Source organism: Humulus lupulus, chromosome 3 (genome assembly GCF_963169125.1).
Source record: "Humulus lupulus chromosome 3, drHumLupu1.1, whole genome shotgun sequence".
NCBI classification, from domain to species: Eukaryota; Viridiplantae; Streptophyta; class Magnoliopsida; order Rosales; family Cannabaceae; genus Humulus; species Humulus lupulus.
Genome location: NC_084795.1, coordinates 51,419,462 through 51,436,585, shown reverse-complemented (window position 1 = coordinate 51,436,585; position 17,124 = coordinate 51,419,462). Strand labels below are relative to the sequence as shown.

The 17,124-nt window shown below is 35.3% G+C and overlaps 1 protein-coding gene and 1 non-coding gene across 2 annotated transcripts; both read right to left on the bottom strand.

Moving 5' to 3' along the window:
- Positions 1–416: 416 nt before the first annotated feature.
- On the bottom strand, positions 417–2,083 carry LOC133824141 (uncharacterized). Its single transcript, XM_062257009.1, has 3 exons — positions 1,384–2,083; positions 688–1,196; positions 417–572 (listed from the first exon to the last, which is right to left on the bottom strand). Exons 1-3 carry the CDS (start codon positions 2,081–2,083, stop codon positions 417–419), a joined length of 1,365 nt encoding a protein of 454 aa, XP_062112993.1.
- Positions 2,084–8,228: 6,145 nt separating this feature from the next.
- On the bottom strand, positions 8,229–8,335 carry LOC133827790 (small nucleolar RNA R71). The gene has a single exon (XR_009890441.1). It is a non-coding gene; the product is annotated as a small nucleolar RNA R71 (small nucleolar RNA).
- Between the last annotated feature and the right edge of the window lie 8,789 nt (positions 8,336–17,124).

Genomic DNA, 17,124 nt, shown 5'->3' with positions numbered 1-17,124 from the left:
AATTCCCGCTATTCTCAATATTCCCAAATGCCAATAAATCATATCCCATTACCCTTTAATTCCCGGTAATGCTCTAATCATTAAATCCACCCCGAGACTCACCCCGAGCCCCGGACTTAAACCCGTTATGACTAGACCGAACACTTACATCTCATGATCGTCTCATGCTGATTAGCTCGAACCAATCCACCTTATAATGTGGCTATATTAATTAATCACAACCATGCACCCAAAATATACAATTACACCCACAGTGGCCAAATTACCGAAATACCCTTATAATAATAAATACTCTCATATGCATGCATTCACCATCATATAATAATATAATTCACGTAAACATGCATATAATCATTAAATACTATAATAAATCAATTATGGCCCTCCCGGCCTCCTAATCAAGGTCCTAAACCTTATTAGGAAATTTGGGGCATTACAGCTATTGCATGTGCACACGGTATTTCATCTTGTTGGAACCTTTTGCATTCACATGTTTTCTCCATTAGGTTGACCAAAAAATTTCCTTTCTGTTCAACCACAACTTGGTACAGTATAGTGTTTACTGGGAAGACCTGTTTATTTTAGTAGAGGAATACATGTTCGAAACTGGATACTGTGATGTTTTTGAGTAACTGGTTACTAAAAGTTTTGGTAAATAATATTCAGTGCTCAATATATGTCAGGTACCTGAAATTTAATGGCACGAATAAAGTTTTCTCTAAGCACAATTTCAGTATCTGTTGTTACTTGTGTGAATGTTCCGTTTGCTTCGTTACCATTTTTCCATACCCATTTTTGAACTAAACTTCGAAGGCCCTCCATCATTGTAGTGATTGGCAGCGTTCTTGCAGCTTTCAATGCAGCATTTATTGATTCAGCTATATTTGATGTCATCATTGTATATCTTCTTGTTGGAGCATGGCATCTAGACCAAGTTGAATATCCAATTTTTTGTAAATACGGTAGTATGCGTGTGTCAATCTTGTCTATTTCATGCATGTAGTGCTCAAATGATTGTACCATGTATGCCTTTGCTGCTTTGACAAAGTTTAGGTTTAGGTCCTCCCCATGGACACCGAAATTAACTTTGATGTTGTTTAACAGGTGGAATATGCATGCTCCATGGAAAGCTTTTGGGTATACATCGTCTATAGCATTTTCTATGCTTTTATGCCTGTCTGAAATGATTGCCATACCTGTTTGCAAAATCACAATGGAGTAACTGGTTATTCTGTCCTAACTGAGTAATTGGTTTCATTAATTTATATGACTGTTATTTTTTTTTTTACATTGTTTTTACTATTTTATTGCTGGATTACTATTAAACTAATAATTTTATGAGTTTCGTTTGTTTCAATAAGAATATAAAAAAGAAAACAATACCTTCTCTTTCTCCATATGTCTCCTTTAGCTTTGTGAAAAACCATAACCATGATGAATCATTTTCAGAGTCTCCTATTCCAAAGGCTAATGGAAATATGTTGTTGTTAGCATCCATTGTTGAAGCAGTGAATAAAGTTCCCCCAAATGATGTCTTCAAGTAAGTTCCATCTATCACAATGATTGGCCTACAGTGTTTCCATCCTTTGATGGAATTTGCAAATGCTAGGTACATATATTTGAAGTGATCTGTATTGTCTGTAACCAGGTGTGTTATTGTACCTGGGTTCGAGACTTTTAGCATGTGAAGGTAGATGGGAAGTTTTTGGTATGAATCATCTTGGTTTCCCCTTACCAATTCTAAAGCTTTTTCTCTTGCTCTCCAGGCTTTTTGGTACCCCATTGAAACACCATAATCATCTAGCATGTCGTTGATTATGTCATGTGGTGTGTGTACTCTCTTTATTGGCATGTATTTTGATTTTATTAGTTCCCCAATGACATTGCAATTAGCCTGCCTGTGGTCTTCCATAATGATATCCAAGGAGCAGGTGTGAGTTTTTACATACTTTCTGATTTTAAATGTTTCTGTTTTCCTGAACTTTGAAGCTCTAAGTAACCAGTTACAATTGTCATCCACACAGGTTACCAGGTACTCTCTCGGTTCAGATCTTTTTGACTTGAATTGGATGTTGTGGATCATAGCATAATAACATAGAGCAGATTTTACGAGCTTTTTGTCGTTATAAATCTAGCCTTCTTCAACTTTGAAAATTTTATGATCAGTTATAATTTCTGTTTCTTCTTCTCTTTTTCTTTTGTTTTCTTCTGTTCTCTCTATGATAAATTATGCTACATCATCAGCTATGTCTGTAATATTTGGGTAGGTTTGTACCTGGTTATTTCTCGTGTAGGTTGCTTCGACATATTGTAATTCTGTAGCTGATTGCTCGTTGTTTAGTTGAAGAACTAGCTTTTCTAAATCTGTGTTCTGTTTTTGTGTTTCTTCTTCATATGTATTGTGTTGAACAGCTTCAGCTATTATTTGATCAACAATGGTGATGCATAGTGGTAGCTCAATCACTTCATTTTGCTTCTTTTTCAGCTCAATGTAGAATAGGACTGAATTGTCAGTGAGTAATTTCATTGGTGGCATACCTGGTGATAACTGGTAACTCAGCTCAATATTTTGAATATTGCATTTTATCTCAGTTTTCACTAAATGAACCAAATTGTTTAGAGAACAATTTGTTGGTATTATTAGTCCAGTCATGGTGTAGTCATCATACTGATATCTATCTGTCCATTTCCCTCAAAAACGAATTAATGTCATATGGACTCCATATCTGCAATATAGCACAACATAATTTTTAGTGATGTTTAAAATGTATCTGGTTGTGTTAGTGAATGAATATTATTAATGTTGAAATTATTTAAGTAACTGGTTTCTTTTAGTGAATCGAGAACTATTTTCCAGGTTCCATAATTATTTATGTTGCATTAAATTCTGTTTTTGTGTGTGTAACTGGTTACTTTAGTGAATGTGTTGTCTTTTTTTTTTTTTTTTTTTTGATTTTTCAAATATGCAAAGTTAAAAATATATTGTGTAACTGGTTTCATAAACGTAAATCAGTTTCTATTTTTACATTTTTCATGATAAATTATTATGCAGAATGTTATTATTATTATTTTTCGTATGTAACTGGTTACTGTATTTATTTTGTTGTTATTTTTATATTATTTTGTAATATTTGAATTATGTAAATGCTGAACTTTTTTGTGATGTAACTGGTTTCATGTGTGTAATTAAAAAAGTTTTGAAACAAGTAGTTTGAGTCAAGAATTTTATCAGGAAGTAATTTGCAGATTCTTTGTGTAAATATTTTGCATGTCGTATATTTGAAAAAAGATTTGCTTACCTGTTTGAGAAATCAGAGAAGTTGATGGATTTCTACTTTTGCTGATGTGAACGAAGGTAAAAGCAGGGGATGTAATCGGAGAAGAAGATCTGTTTATTGGAAAAGAATCCAAATGCAGTTTCAGCTGCCGGAGAAGAAGATCAATTGATCTGAACTTGAATTGAATGTTTAATTGGATGACTGGAGAAAGATGATGTTACTGTCGGAATATTTACCAAGAGGAGACGAAGATGAGAGTAGCAGCCACCAATTCTTGATCGGAAACAATGGAGAATATGAAGCTGTGATCGGAAAAAATAGTCGATGAATTGCTGTACGCGGAAAATTTTTTTGTTGATTGGCAGTGGGCGAAATCTTTTTCTTGATCGAAAATTATGGGAATCTGGTTTGTTAGTTTATAAGAATTCCATATTTATTTATTTTTATTAACTGTGTATTACCATATTTGGCTTAATTATTTTTTTGTCCATATATATTTAAAGTTTAGTTAAGATTCCCATGTTGATGTTAAGTTCTCTTTATAAAAATAATTGACACCTATCTCGACAACCCATACGAAGCTCGCTGAGAGTATCCCCTATCTCAACGCACATACACATGCTCACGAGATTGGGTTGACGAATTAGCCCTTTTTTGTAGTGAAAGTATAAACATATGAAAAATATTGGAAGTTTGTAAGTTTGGCCCCGACATAATCTCACCAAATAAGCAAAGTGACTACTGAAAACCAATTAAAATTTATAAATTACTATCATATACGTCAAAATTTTATATGTAATTTCATATATTACATGGATCTAATTTTCATACAATACGAAAATCGTGAAAAGTATCATCTGTAATCTATAACAAATCGACATGGTTATGAAGTAAATGTGATTCTATCTTTACTCTTTATTTTAACTTGCTAACATAATCGATCTCAAATGAAAGAGTAATTAGCGGCAAAAATATTTAAGTTTTTCAAAATTAGTAGTTTAATATGCAAGTCTTTTTTTTTTTTTTTGTCGGGATAAATACCTTCCGTCACCATTTCTTGACTGTTATAGGTATCTCAGTGTTATCTACCATTTAGACTACCACATTTCGAGTTTTCATTGGACCACATTATTTAAAATTGTGCCAACTCATTTAAATAATCATAATAAAAATATGTCATGTCACTTAAATCTTTTATTTTAAAAAATATATTTTTTTTCAATTTTTAAAATTCTTAAAAATCATATAAAATAAAAATATATATTAAAGATAATAATAATAATAATAATAATAATAATAATACATAAGTTTTTTTTAAAATAATTAAAAAATTTGGGCCTGTTTGGCATTATTTTCAGTTTTTTGTTTTCAAAATTGTGTTATCAGAAATGAGAACAGAAAACTGTTTTTGTAGTTTTAAAAAAACAAGAGGTGTTTGGTTAATGTTTTTTAAAAACAATTTTTTAGTTTTATTTTTTTTAAAATCTTAAATAAAAAATTAACAAATATATTTACAAAGAGAAAAATATTTTAAAAATTTGTAATAAATAATGAGATAAAATAATTTGAAAGAAAAAGTGATGAAAAATAAGAAGTGAGAATGTAAGGAACGAAAATTTGAAGAAATAGAAATTGAGAAGAGAGAAATTGATCCAAGAAAAAATGAGAGAGAATGTGATGAGAAAGAAAGTGAAGAGAGAGAAGTGAGTAGAGAGAAAGTAATGAGAGAGGAAAAGAGAGAAAAAATGATGAGAGAGAAAATAAAGATATATTAAGTGATGAGAGAGAAAGTGAAGATATAGTAAATGATGAAAGAGAAAATAATGACATAATAAGTGATGCAATAGAAAATAATGAGATAGAAAATGATGAAAGAGAAAATGAAAAAATAGAAGGTGAGAAGAGAGAAAATAAGGAGATATAAAGTGATGAGAGAGAAAGTGATGTGAGAGAAAGTGAAGAGAGAGAAACTAATGAGAGAGAAAATGATGTGACAATAAATGATGTTAGATAATAATAATTAAAAAGTGATATGAGAAAAAAATAATAGACAAATTTTTTTTGAGAACAATAGAAAACAACTTTTTGTTGTTCTCAAAATTTTATATATATATATATATTTTATAGTGTCTACTAAATATCAATAACTAAGAATCAACGATCCTTTTTTTCCCGCGCGAAGTTCTTGCAGCTCTTGAGCTGGAGCTATGGCAAAAACAAGATCTAGAGTGCAGGGGAATCTGAATTCGAACAAGAAGAAGAAGAAGAAAGGACCTAATTCCATCTCAGATATCCAAAAGACGAAATCCATGGATGCGGTTCTAGGGGTGGACCCAATAGCGTTTTCAGATGTGGAGGAAGAACACATTGATGAATCTGATCTGGTGAAACAGTTGATATCGCCCAATAAACTCCTAAGCGGTCGCAGTAGTAATCGGGCTATGTCGTATCCACAGAGAGGCAAACACAACTAAAAATTTGATTAGTAAATAAAAGATAAAAATAAAGTAGAATTGAAGATATGGATTTTGTGAAATTAAAATTATAGATTAGGGAAAATGATCAGATAAAGAGCATAGCAAGGTAGAGATGCAGTGCTGTAAAACCTATTCTAATATTGATATTAATTGAAAACACAATTGCAATTCTACACCATTAATTGCAACTGGAAGATGTATATGTTAAAAGCACAAATTAAATAATCTAGATTAAATTGAATCTAACTCCTAATTTCATAGCATATCATATTATATATCCAAGAGCGACAAAATACCACTGGCAGAATGCAGTAAAAGACATACAATATAACAAATATACTAAAATAAATTAACAATCTAAGTTACATAAGAAAAACATGACTGAACTTATGTAAAAGATGCTAAATAATTTGAGAAAAGAAATTAGAAGATGAGAAACAAAATAATTAATGAGATATGGAAATGAAGCATAAGAATAATCAATATCACTATTGAGAATAAGAAGTACAAAAACTACACTCTAACCTCACCAATATTTCTAAAATAATTCACTCATTTTTGTCACCTAAAACAAGCAAAATTAAACTAGAAATAAGAAAAGAAACAAAATAATAAAGTGTATTTTTCCCACTCTCCAATCTGATAATTTACACTGGCTTATTTTCTCTATAAATAGAGAACCAAAGCCAGTGTAAATTATCAGATTGGAGAGTGGGAAAAATACACTTTATTATTTTGTTTCTTTTCTTATTTCTAGTTTAATTTTGCTTGTTTTAGGTGACAAAAATGAGTGAATTATTTTAGAAATATTGGTGAGGTTAGAGTGTAGTTTTTGTACTTCTTATTCTCAATAGTGATATTGATTATTCTTATGCTTCATTTCCATATCTCATTAATTATTTTGTTTCTCATCTTCTAATTTCTTTTCTCAAATTATTTAGCATCTTTTACATAAGTTCAGTCATGTTTTTCTTATGTAACTTAGATTGTTAATTTATTTTAGTATATTTGTTATATTGTATGTCTTTTACTGCATTCTGCCAGTGGTATTTTGTCGCTCTTGGATATATAATATGATATGCTATGAAATTAGGAGTTAGATTCAATTTAATCTAGATTATTTAATTTGTGCTTTTAACATATACATCTTCCAGTTGCAATTAATGGTGTAGAATTGCAATTGTGTTTTCAATTAATATCAATATTAGAATAGGTTTTACAGCACTGCATCTCTACCTTGCCATGCTCTTTATCTGATCATTTTCCCTAATCTATAATTTTAATTTCACAAAATCCATATCTTCAATTCTACTTTATTTTTATCTTTTATTTACTAATCAAATTTTTAGTTGTGTTTGCCTCTCTGTGGATACGACATAGCTCGATTACTACTGCGACCGCTTAGGAGTTTATTGGGCGATATCAATTTTTGGCGCCGTTGCCGGGGAGGTAATTCTACAATTAAAGGTTTGCCTAGTAAATTAATTTTTTTCTTTCAATATATATATAAAAAAAAAAAAAAAAAGTAGTGTAATTTTTAATTTCTCTTTTATTTTATTTTTCCTTAGTAGTTTTATTTATTTATTTTATTTATTCATTTTTTTAATTTTAAGTTTAGAATTTTTATTTTAGATTTAGGTTTTTTCCGAAAAAAAAAAAACAAAAAAAAAAAAATCAAAAAAATCAAAAATAAAAATCAAACAAAGTATTGAGAACATTTGTGTAATCGTGGAAATTAGTAAAAACCAAACTTGTTCTGTCTTAGAAAAATTGGTTCTTAAATAAGGTCTGTGTTAGCTTACCCTCCAATCTTTTCTAAGAACCTCGGGGAGTTCTAGAAAAGCTCTTGGGCCTAAAGTGGTACCTTGGCAGCCTTTCCAATTGGCCTGGGAACATTTTGGTGTATACTTATTACATTATTACACATTTGCGCTTATAATACTTACAAAAAATATTTATGCCACGAAACAGAGACGCACTAGGGAGATTTGTGAGACAACAAGTAGAAACTTTAGAAAACTCTCCTAGTTCGTCGTTTTCTTCCATTCGTTCAAACACTCCTGATTCACCGAGACTTCCTGAACCACCCACGATGGCTCATCAAGATGAAGTCCAACCAAGAACGCTACAGGAATATTTACATCCTACGCGTACAGCCACACCTTCGTGCATAATGTATCCCAACAATATGCCAAATTTCGATTTCAAACCCGGCATGATTAACCTCCTACCAACCTTCCATGGGTTGGAAAATGAGAGTCCGTACGTGCATATTCGGGAATTCGAAGAGGTGGTGGCTACATTCAACAACCGAGCTGATGTCACCAACATTGTGAGATTGAAATTCTTTCCTTTCTCACTCAAAGACAAAGCAAAAAGCTGGTTGTATTCCTTAAGGCCTAGATCTATCGGAACATGGGACGAAATGACAAAAGCATTCTTTGCCAAATATTTCCCGCCCCATAAGACTAGTAGCCTTAAGAGACAAATCTCTACCTTCATCCAGAAAGACCATGAAACTTTCCATCAGGTCTGGGAAAGGTTTAGAGATTTGATAAATCAATGCCCACATCATGGATACGAAAGTTGGCGTCTAATCAGCTATTTCTATGACGGTCTCACAACCGGACAAAGACAATTCGTACAAATGATGTGCAATGGCGAATTCCTTCAAAAAGATCCCGATGAAGCTTTCGAGTACCTCGACGATCTTGCTGAAAAGTCCTACACATGGAATGGACCGAGTCCTATGGACAAGCCACGATCAACTGGAATCTACCAATTGAAGGAAGAAGATAACGTCAAAAGCCAAATTGAATCATTGAGACAACAATTCGAGGCTTTCAAATCTCAAGAAGGTAGAGGAATCCACATGGCTGCAAAGGTAGAGACACGAGATCCATGCTTCATCTGTGGGGGAACGGAACATCAACCGCAAGAGTGCCCAACTCTTAGTGAGTTAAGAGGAGGAAAAGAGGAACAATGTAATGCCTTAGGGGATTACAAGAAACCTTATAACCCTTTCTCAAACACTTACAATCCTGGTTGGCGCAACCATCCAAATTTCAGCTGGAAGGATTCGAACCAAGCATCTGGGAGCCAATGGAGGCCTGAGCAGCAACAACCACCAAAATCATACAACGCTCCTCAAAATATCATGCAGTCAAGTAATTCTCTTGAGAGTACTTTGCAAATGCTTGCACAAACTCAAATAGCCTCAACTCAAGAGCTCAAAGCTTGTTTCACACAAATGGTAGAGGAAATGAAAGACATGAAAGTCCAAATGACAAAGCTAAACACTACTTTGGCTATTCAAGAGCATGGGAAACTTCCCGCTCAACCTCTAATCCATCAAAAAGGGCAACACATGGCACAAACCTCCTCCTCTGCAGATACAAATTTCAAAGAGGTTAATGCCATCACTACTCGAAGTGGTCAAAGTACGGTTTCACCGTTAACAAAGACAACGAGTACGTCAATGCCCGCTCCAGATGATGATGTGCCAATAAACATTCCAGTAAAGGCACCCTTTCCTCAAGCTTTGAAATCCACTGGAAAGGTACTGGAAAATCATGGTGAAATCCTAGACCTTTTAACACAAGTGAAGATCAACTTGCCATTGTTGCATGTGATCAAACAAGTGCCGGCTTATGCCAAGGTTATCAAGGATTTATGCACCGTTAAAAGAAAGCATCATGTCAAGAAAACTGCATTCTTGGTAGAACAAGCTAGCGCGGTAATTGACTGCAAAACACCGCCTAAGTACAAAGATCCTGGTTGTCCCACCATCTCATGTCAAATAGGGGAACAGGAATTTGGTCAAGCCCTTCTAGACTTAGGAGCAAGTGTAAATCTCATGCCATATTCAATATACTTGCAATTAGGTCTAGGAGAACTCAAGCCCACATCTGTAGTGCTACAACTGGCTGATCGATCAGTTAAGAAACCTCGGGGAATAGTAGAAGACGTTCTGATTCAAATTGAAAAATTCTATTACCCTGTTGACTTTCTCATCTTGGACACTCAATCTGAAGTAAGTATAGAGTCCAAAATTCCCATCATTCTCGGTAGACCTTTCCTCGCAACAGCAAATGCACTCATTAACTGTAGGAATGGTCTCATGAAAATCTCTTTCGGGAACATGACTCTAGAAGTGAATGTTTTCCACATCGGCAAACAACCACCTGACAACGATGAGTGTTTCCAATCCTATCTGATCGATACACTTATTTCGGAAGAGGTCGAATCAAAATACACGTCTAATCATTTTAATCACCTCTTCCAAATTTCAGAAAGTTCTGAGCCTGATGAGTCGACAATCAACCCTGAAATCGTCAAACACTCACAGGCTAAAAGAACCATGTTTTGGAATCCAATCTTTGAGGAACTCCCTCAAGATCGAGAAACACCAAAACCATCTATTGAACAAGCTCCTCAACCAAAGTTGGCCCAACTTCCTGACGGTCTTAAGCATGTTTTCCTGGGAGCTGACAACACTTTTCCTGTCATAATATCCTCCAAGATCACTGCCACACAAGAGCTCCAACTCATCAATGTGTTGCAAGAACAAAGAGATGCATTAGGATGGACGATAGCTGACATCAAAGGTATTAGTCCATTAATTTGCTCCCATCACATTCAATTGGAAGACGGGGCTATACCACGTCGTGACCCGCAAAGAAGATTGAACCCAACGATGAAGGAAGTAGTAAAGACTGAAGTCTTGAAACTTCTGGATTCTGGCATAATCTATCCTGTTGCTGATAGTAAATGGGTCAGCCCAACTCAGGTTGTGCCCAAGAAATCTGGGGTAACAGTGGTACCAAATGAAAAAGGGGAACTTGTTCCTACCAAGGCCACAACTGGGTGGCGCATGTGCATTGATTATAGAAAATTAAATGCAGCCACCCGCAAAGACCATTTTCCACTTCCATTCATCGATCAAATATTGGAACGTGTGGCAGGTCATCCTTTCTATAGCTTTCTCGATGGTTATTCAGGGTATTACCAAATCGAGATTGCCTTAGAAGATCAGGATAAGACCACATTCACTTGTCCTTTTGGTACTTTTGCCTTCCGGCGTATGCCATTTGGCCTGTGCAATGCTCCAGCCACTTTCCAGCGATGCATGATGAGCATATTTAGTGATATGATCGAGAAATGCATGGAAGTATTCATGGATGATTTGACAGTATTTGGAGATTCCTTTGAATCAAGCCTTCTCAATTTGGAGTCTGTGCTTAAACATTGCAAAGAGAAAGGCTTAGTACTCAACTGGGAAAAGTGTCATTTCATGGTGCCATCAGGCATAGTCTTGGGGCATGTCGTGTCAGAACGAGGAATTGAGGTTGATCAATCAAAGATTGAACTCATATCAAAGCTGCCCACCCCCAAGACTGTTAAAGACATTCGGTCTTTTCTTGGGCATGCAGGATTCTATAGGAGGTTCATACAAAACTTTTCGACAATTGCTCGCCCTTTGTCAAACCTCCTAGCAAAAGATGTTGTGTTCAGTTGGACACCTGAGTGTGAGGAATCTTTCCGAACGCTCGTTGCAAAACTCACTTCCGCCCCTATCATTCAGCCACCAGATTGGAACTTACCGTTCGAAATCATGTGTGATGCTAGCAATTATGCTATAGGGGCTGTCTTAGGTCAAAGAAGGGAAGGGAAGCCCTTCGTTGTCTATTACGCAAGTAGAACTCTTAACAGTGCTCAAATGAACTATTCTACCACTGAAAAAGAGTTACTTGCTGTAGTATTCGCACTTGACAAGTTTCGTTCCTACTTGATTGGTTCACCTATCACAGTCTTCACGGACCATTCCGCCTTAAAATACCTCCTTTCCAAAAAGGATGCTAAGGCGCGTTTAATTAGGTGGATCCTTCTGTTACAGGAATTTGATCTGACCATTAAAGACAAGAAAGGAGTTGAAAACGTGGTAGCGGACCACTTATCTCGTCTTGAATTTTCTGATTCCGCTGATGGCCCAGCCATTCGAGATGACTTCCCTGATGAACATCTCTTCGCAGTCACTAAGTTGCCATGGTACGCTCATATTGTTAATTACTTAGTGACTGGCGAACTTACAACTGCATGGAGTGCACAAGATAGACGTAAATTTTTGGTCGAGGTTCGTAACTTCTATTGGGACGACCCATATCTTTTCAAGTATTGCCCCGACCAAATTATGCGACGTTGCATTCCAGATGATGAAATTTTTAGTGTTCTGAACTTTTGTCATAATGAAGCTTGTGGTGGTCATTTTTCTATGAAAAAGACTGCCGCAAAAATCTTACAGTGTGGTCTTTATTGGCCCACTTTGTTCAAAGACACTAACAATTTCTGTCGGTCATGTGAAAGGTGTCAGAAATTAGGTGCCCTGTCCCGACGACATATGATGCCATTGAACCCAATTCTTGTAATAGAAATATTCGATTGTTGGGGGATAGACTTTATGGGACCATTTCCACCTTCTTCTGGCTACCTTTACATTCTCCTCGCCATAGACTATGTCTCGAAATGGGTGGAAGCTGTGCCTTGTCGAAATAATGATAACACAACTGTTGTGAAATTTTTAAAAGAAAATGTGTTATCTAGGTTTGGCACACCACGCGCTATCATAAGTGATCAAGGCACCCATTTTTGCAACTATTCTTTTGAGACCTTAATGCAAAAATATGGTGTAATTCATAAGGTTGCATTGCCTTATCACCCACAGACAAATGGCCAAGCTGAGTTAGCCAACCGAGAAATTAAGCAAATTTTAGAAAAGACGGTTAATCCTGACCGCAAAGATTGGTCCTCACGACTTCTCGATGCTCTCTGGGCATACCGCACTGCTTACAAAACTCAACTTGGTATGTCTCCTTATAGGCTAGTCTATGGTAAAGCCTGCCACCTTCCTGTTGAGCTGGAACACAAAGCTTATTGGGCAGTTAAAAGCCTAAATTTTGATCTCAAGGCGGCAGGACTCAATCGTAAGCTTCAATTGTTAGAAATTGAAGAGTTAAGGAACGATGCTTATGACAACTCTAGGATCTACAAGGCTAAAATGAAAGCGGTTCATGACAAGCAGATCCTAAGAAAAGAATTTGAGCCAAACCAACGAGTGCATCTTTATGACTCTCATCTGCATATCCACCCTGGCAAGCTGAGATCAAGGTGGACTGGCCCATATGTTGTAAAAACTGTCTTTCCCAACGGTGCTGTTGAGGTCATAGACCCAACTGATGGGAGAGAATTCAAAGTAAATGGCCAGCGACTGAAACACTACATAGAAAGGGTGACCCAGCCTGAAGAAGTCACTCTCGTGGAACCAGTTTACCAAGTCTGAGTAGTGTTCCAAATTGTTTGTAAATAGGTTTGTTTTCTGTTTATTTCCCTTTTGTCATTTTATTTTATTTGTTATCATTTTGTGTTTTCAGTTTTTCATGTTTTAGAGAATCAATATTCGCTCTACCACACGACACTCGCTATCCAGGTGTTCTCTTTCCCTGCTCTTTTACATTTATTATCTTTTGAGACATTGAGGACACTGTCAGATTTTGGTTGGGGGTGGTGAGCATATTCATGCACGTTCATGTTGATTTTTGTCATATTAATATTTTCACGGTCAAATTTTTAAAAAAATTACTTATTTATTTTTGCAAAATGTTACTTTTGAGTCAATTTTTGTTATCTATATTACTAAGAGTTTCTCTAGAGTTACCTAATGCACATGCCAATTGTTGTGGTAAGATGGTTGTTAGCACATATTTGCTTAGAAATTTGCCATGTTTAAGTAATTCATTCTTTTGTGTGAGAAGTGAGACTTGAGAAAACAACTTTTAAATTTTTATTGATTCTTAGAAATTGTTATAATTATTTGGACAAGGTATTGTGGTATGAATGGATGATGTTTTAGGGATAATATTTTCTATAGATAAATCTTATTAGAGAGCCTTTTATTATGTTGTTCATGAAAAAAAAAAAAAAAAAAAAGAAGAAGAAAATAGAAAGAAAAAAAAGAAGAAAAAGAAGAAGAAGAAGAAGAAAAAAAAAATAGAAAAAAAAAAGAGAAAGACACAAGAGCAATATTTCTATCATTTTCAATTATGTTGTCTCTTGTGTCCAAAAAAAAAAAAATGTGTTTATTAATTTCATGTTTTATTTTATGGCTCTTAAAATAAATGTAAAGATTGTCTATTTAACTTAAAATCCCGAAAAACTGGTTTTGTGGTACTCTTTATGGTGGTTGTCCAAATAGTTTATATCCTATCTTCGTTTCAATAATTATTTAAGAGTTTGTCCTAAATATATACCCATTTGATGAGTGCTTACTTCTTTTCCAACTCCATGAGTGAAACCCTTAAAACTTTAAATATTTTCAATTACATGAGAGGTTAATGGAGTTGAGACTTTTACTTGGCATAATTTCGAAGGCTCTTATGTGCTATGGTTTGCGGTAAGAAGGTTTAAGTTTGGTGCACACACTCACAACTCTAGATTTATTCGAAGTAATTTTGATAACTCTTGTTGACTTGTTACTAACATTTTGTGTTAATACTTAAGTTCTTTTTATAATTTTTGACCGGAAATATATCATGTTGACATTTCTTATTTTATTTCGCTTAAATTGCTAGAGACTAGCAATAAGCTGGTTGGGGGTTGTGATTAGTGCTCAAAAATATCATTTTATTAATCTTAAAGTATAAAATTAATTAAGTTTTAATTAATATTTTCATGGATTTATTGTCATATATTTTATATTTGAAAATATTAATTTTAATTTAATTTGTATTTAATTTTCAGGAAATAAAATATATTTTTGACACAAAGAAAAAGAAAGGAAAAAGAAATAATTAAAATTGAAGAAATTAGGAAGAAAATGGCATTTTTGAAGATAAAAGGGCCCAAAATTAGGCCCAAAAAGAAGCCAGCCAGCCGCCAGCCGTCAAGCCGCCAGTCGCCAGCCGCCAAGCCACCTGATGCTGACGCGCTGTCCAATCAGTCCCTGCCACGATTTGACGCCGAGGGGTCCCATCAGACTGACAGCGCCTGACACGATCTGACATCTGCACCCCATGTCCCCCACGTGCCTGGCACGGTCTGACGCACGTCCCATCAGTCTGCAGCCGCCAGCCACCTGAGCCAACCGCAGCCTGCCACGTCGCCTTCTGTTCCCCACGAGCCCGACCAGCCGCCTGCCATGATCAGCCTTTGTCTCCCACGGGTCAACCCCATTTTTACCCACTTTGCACCTATTTTTCAGCCATTTCCCCACTATTTTATACACAGTTTTACACAATTTTGAGTTCTATTTACACTATAAATAGAGTACTAAATGGTGTAAAAAGATATCAGATTGTGTAAAGAGAGTGTAGAGAGTATTGGAGAGAAAAACACTTACTTTTCCTATTTTTCTTTTACATTTTCTTGAGTGAGAACAATGCCTATTTTAGGCTAAATTTTCTTGTGGAAAGGCTAGAGTGGAGTTCATGTGTTACATTATATTTTTAATATATTGATTCTTTATTTTGTTCTTCATTTCTATATATTTGTTACAATTAAATTTATTTTCTTCTAATTTTTGTTCTAAATTTATTATTATCTTTTACATAAGTCTAGTCATGCTCTTCTTATCTAATTTAGGTTTTTAATTTAATTTAGAATATTTGTTATATTATATGCTTTTTACTGCATTCTGCCAATGGTATTTTGTCGCTCTAAAGTATATAATATGATAGGTTTTAAAATTAGAAGTTAGTATAATTTAATTGTAACAAATATATAGAAATGAAGAACAAAATAAAGAATCAATATATTAAAAATATAATGTAACACATGAACTCCACTCTAGCCTTTCCACAAGAAAATTTAGCCTAAAATAGGCATTGTTCTCACTCAAGAAAATGTAAAAGAAAAATAGGAAAAGTAAGTGTTTTTCTCTCCAATACTCTCTACACTCTCTTTACACAATCTGATATCTTTTTACACCATTTAGTACTCTATTTATAGTGTAAATAGAACTCAAAATCGTGTAAAACTGTGTATAAAATAGTGGGGAAATGGCTGAAAAATAGGTGCAAAGTGGGTAAAAATGGGGTTGACCCGTGGGAGACAAAGGCTGATCATGGCAGGCGGCTGGTCGGGCTCGTGGGGAACAGAAGGCGACGTGGCAGGCTGCGGTTGGCTCAGGTGGCTGGCGGCTGCAGACTGATGGGACGTGCGTCAGACCGTGCCAGGCACGTGGGGGACATGGGGTGCAGATGTCAGATCGTGTCAGGCGCTGTCAGTCTGATGGGACCCCTCGGTGTCAAATCGTGGCAGGGACTGATTGGACAGCGCGTCAGCATCAGGTGGCTTGGCGGCTTGACGGCTTGGCGGCTGGCGACTGGCGGCTTGACGGCTGGCGGCTGGGCTGGCTTCTTTTTGGGCCTAATTTTGGGCCCTTTTATCTTCAAAAATGCCATTTTCTTCCTAATTTCTTCAATTTTAATTATTTCTTTTTCCTTTCTTTTTCTTTGTGTCAAAAATATATTTTATTTCCTGAAAATTAAATACAAATTAAATTAAAATTAATATTTTCAAATATAAAATATATGACAATAAATCCATGAAAATATTAATTAAAACTTAATTAATTTTATACTTTAAGATTAATAAAATGATATTTTTGAGCACTAATCAACAGTCACCTGCATTGTGTGAATTGTTCCTTGAGCCTCTCTCACCCAGATCGTCTCTTCAATCGATTCAACAGCAGGAGCACATTCGGCAGGATTTTGCTCAATTCTTGGAGGCTACTAATCGATGCTCTGGCAATATTTCACAAGGTAATTATGCTCATCCTCCTGTTTTACAGACTGGAACTGTTGAGCGACGCATTGGAAATTCTAGCCTGAGTACTGGTTCGAAGACTAAGGTCAAGATCACTATGGATGATATAAAAGAAGAAGTGGATTTCTGGAAATCGTCTATTGTCTGCTACGCTTTGGGGGCAAACCCACCACTATTAATTCTGGAAGGATTTGCACGCAGGATGTGGAATGACAAGATTGACAAGGTAGGCATGCTGTCTTATGGTGTTTTCTTAATTCGGTTCATATCCATTGCAGATCGAGATGAGGTACTTAAAGGTGGCTATGTCTTTTTTAACAAAAGGCCTGTAGTCATGAAGGCTTGGGACCCTGCAATTAATTTCAAAAAGGAGGATATCAGGCTGGTACCGATTTGGGTACATCTAGATGATTTGGACTTGAAATACTGGGGGGAGAAATCTTTGTTCAAGATCATTGGACAGGTTGGGACTCCTTTAATGGTGGACGAAGTGACTAAATTCAGGGATAAACTCAGTTTTCCTAGAATTTTAATTGAAGTCTCTATGA

Bases quoted from the DNA above. Each gene is read 5' to 3' on its own strand.
- LOC133824141 (XM_062257009.1), bottom strand. From the start codon at position 2,083: ATGATCCACAACATCCAATTCAAGTCAAAAAGATCTGAACCGAGAGAG. The intron at 1,197-1,383 runs GTATTGTTTTCT...TTTTGCAAACAG, and splicing joins GACATATGGAGAAAGAGAAG to GTATGGCAATCATTTCAGAC. The intron at 573-687 runs GTACCTGACATA...TAAAATAAACAG, and splicing joins TTCGTGCCATTAAATTTCAG to GTCTTCCCAGTAAACACTAT.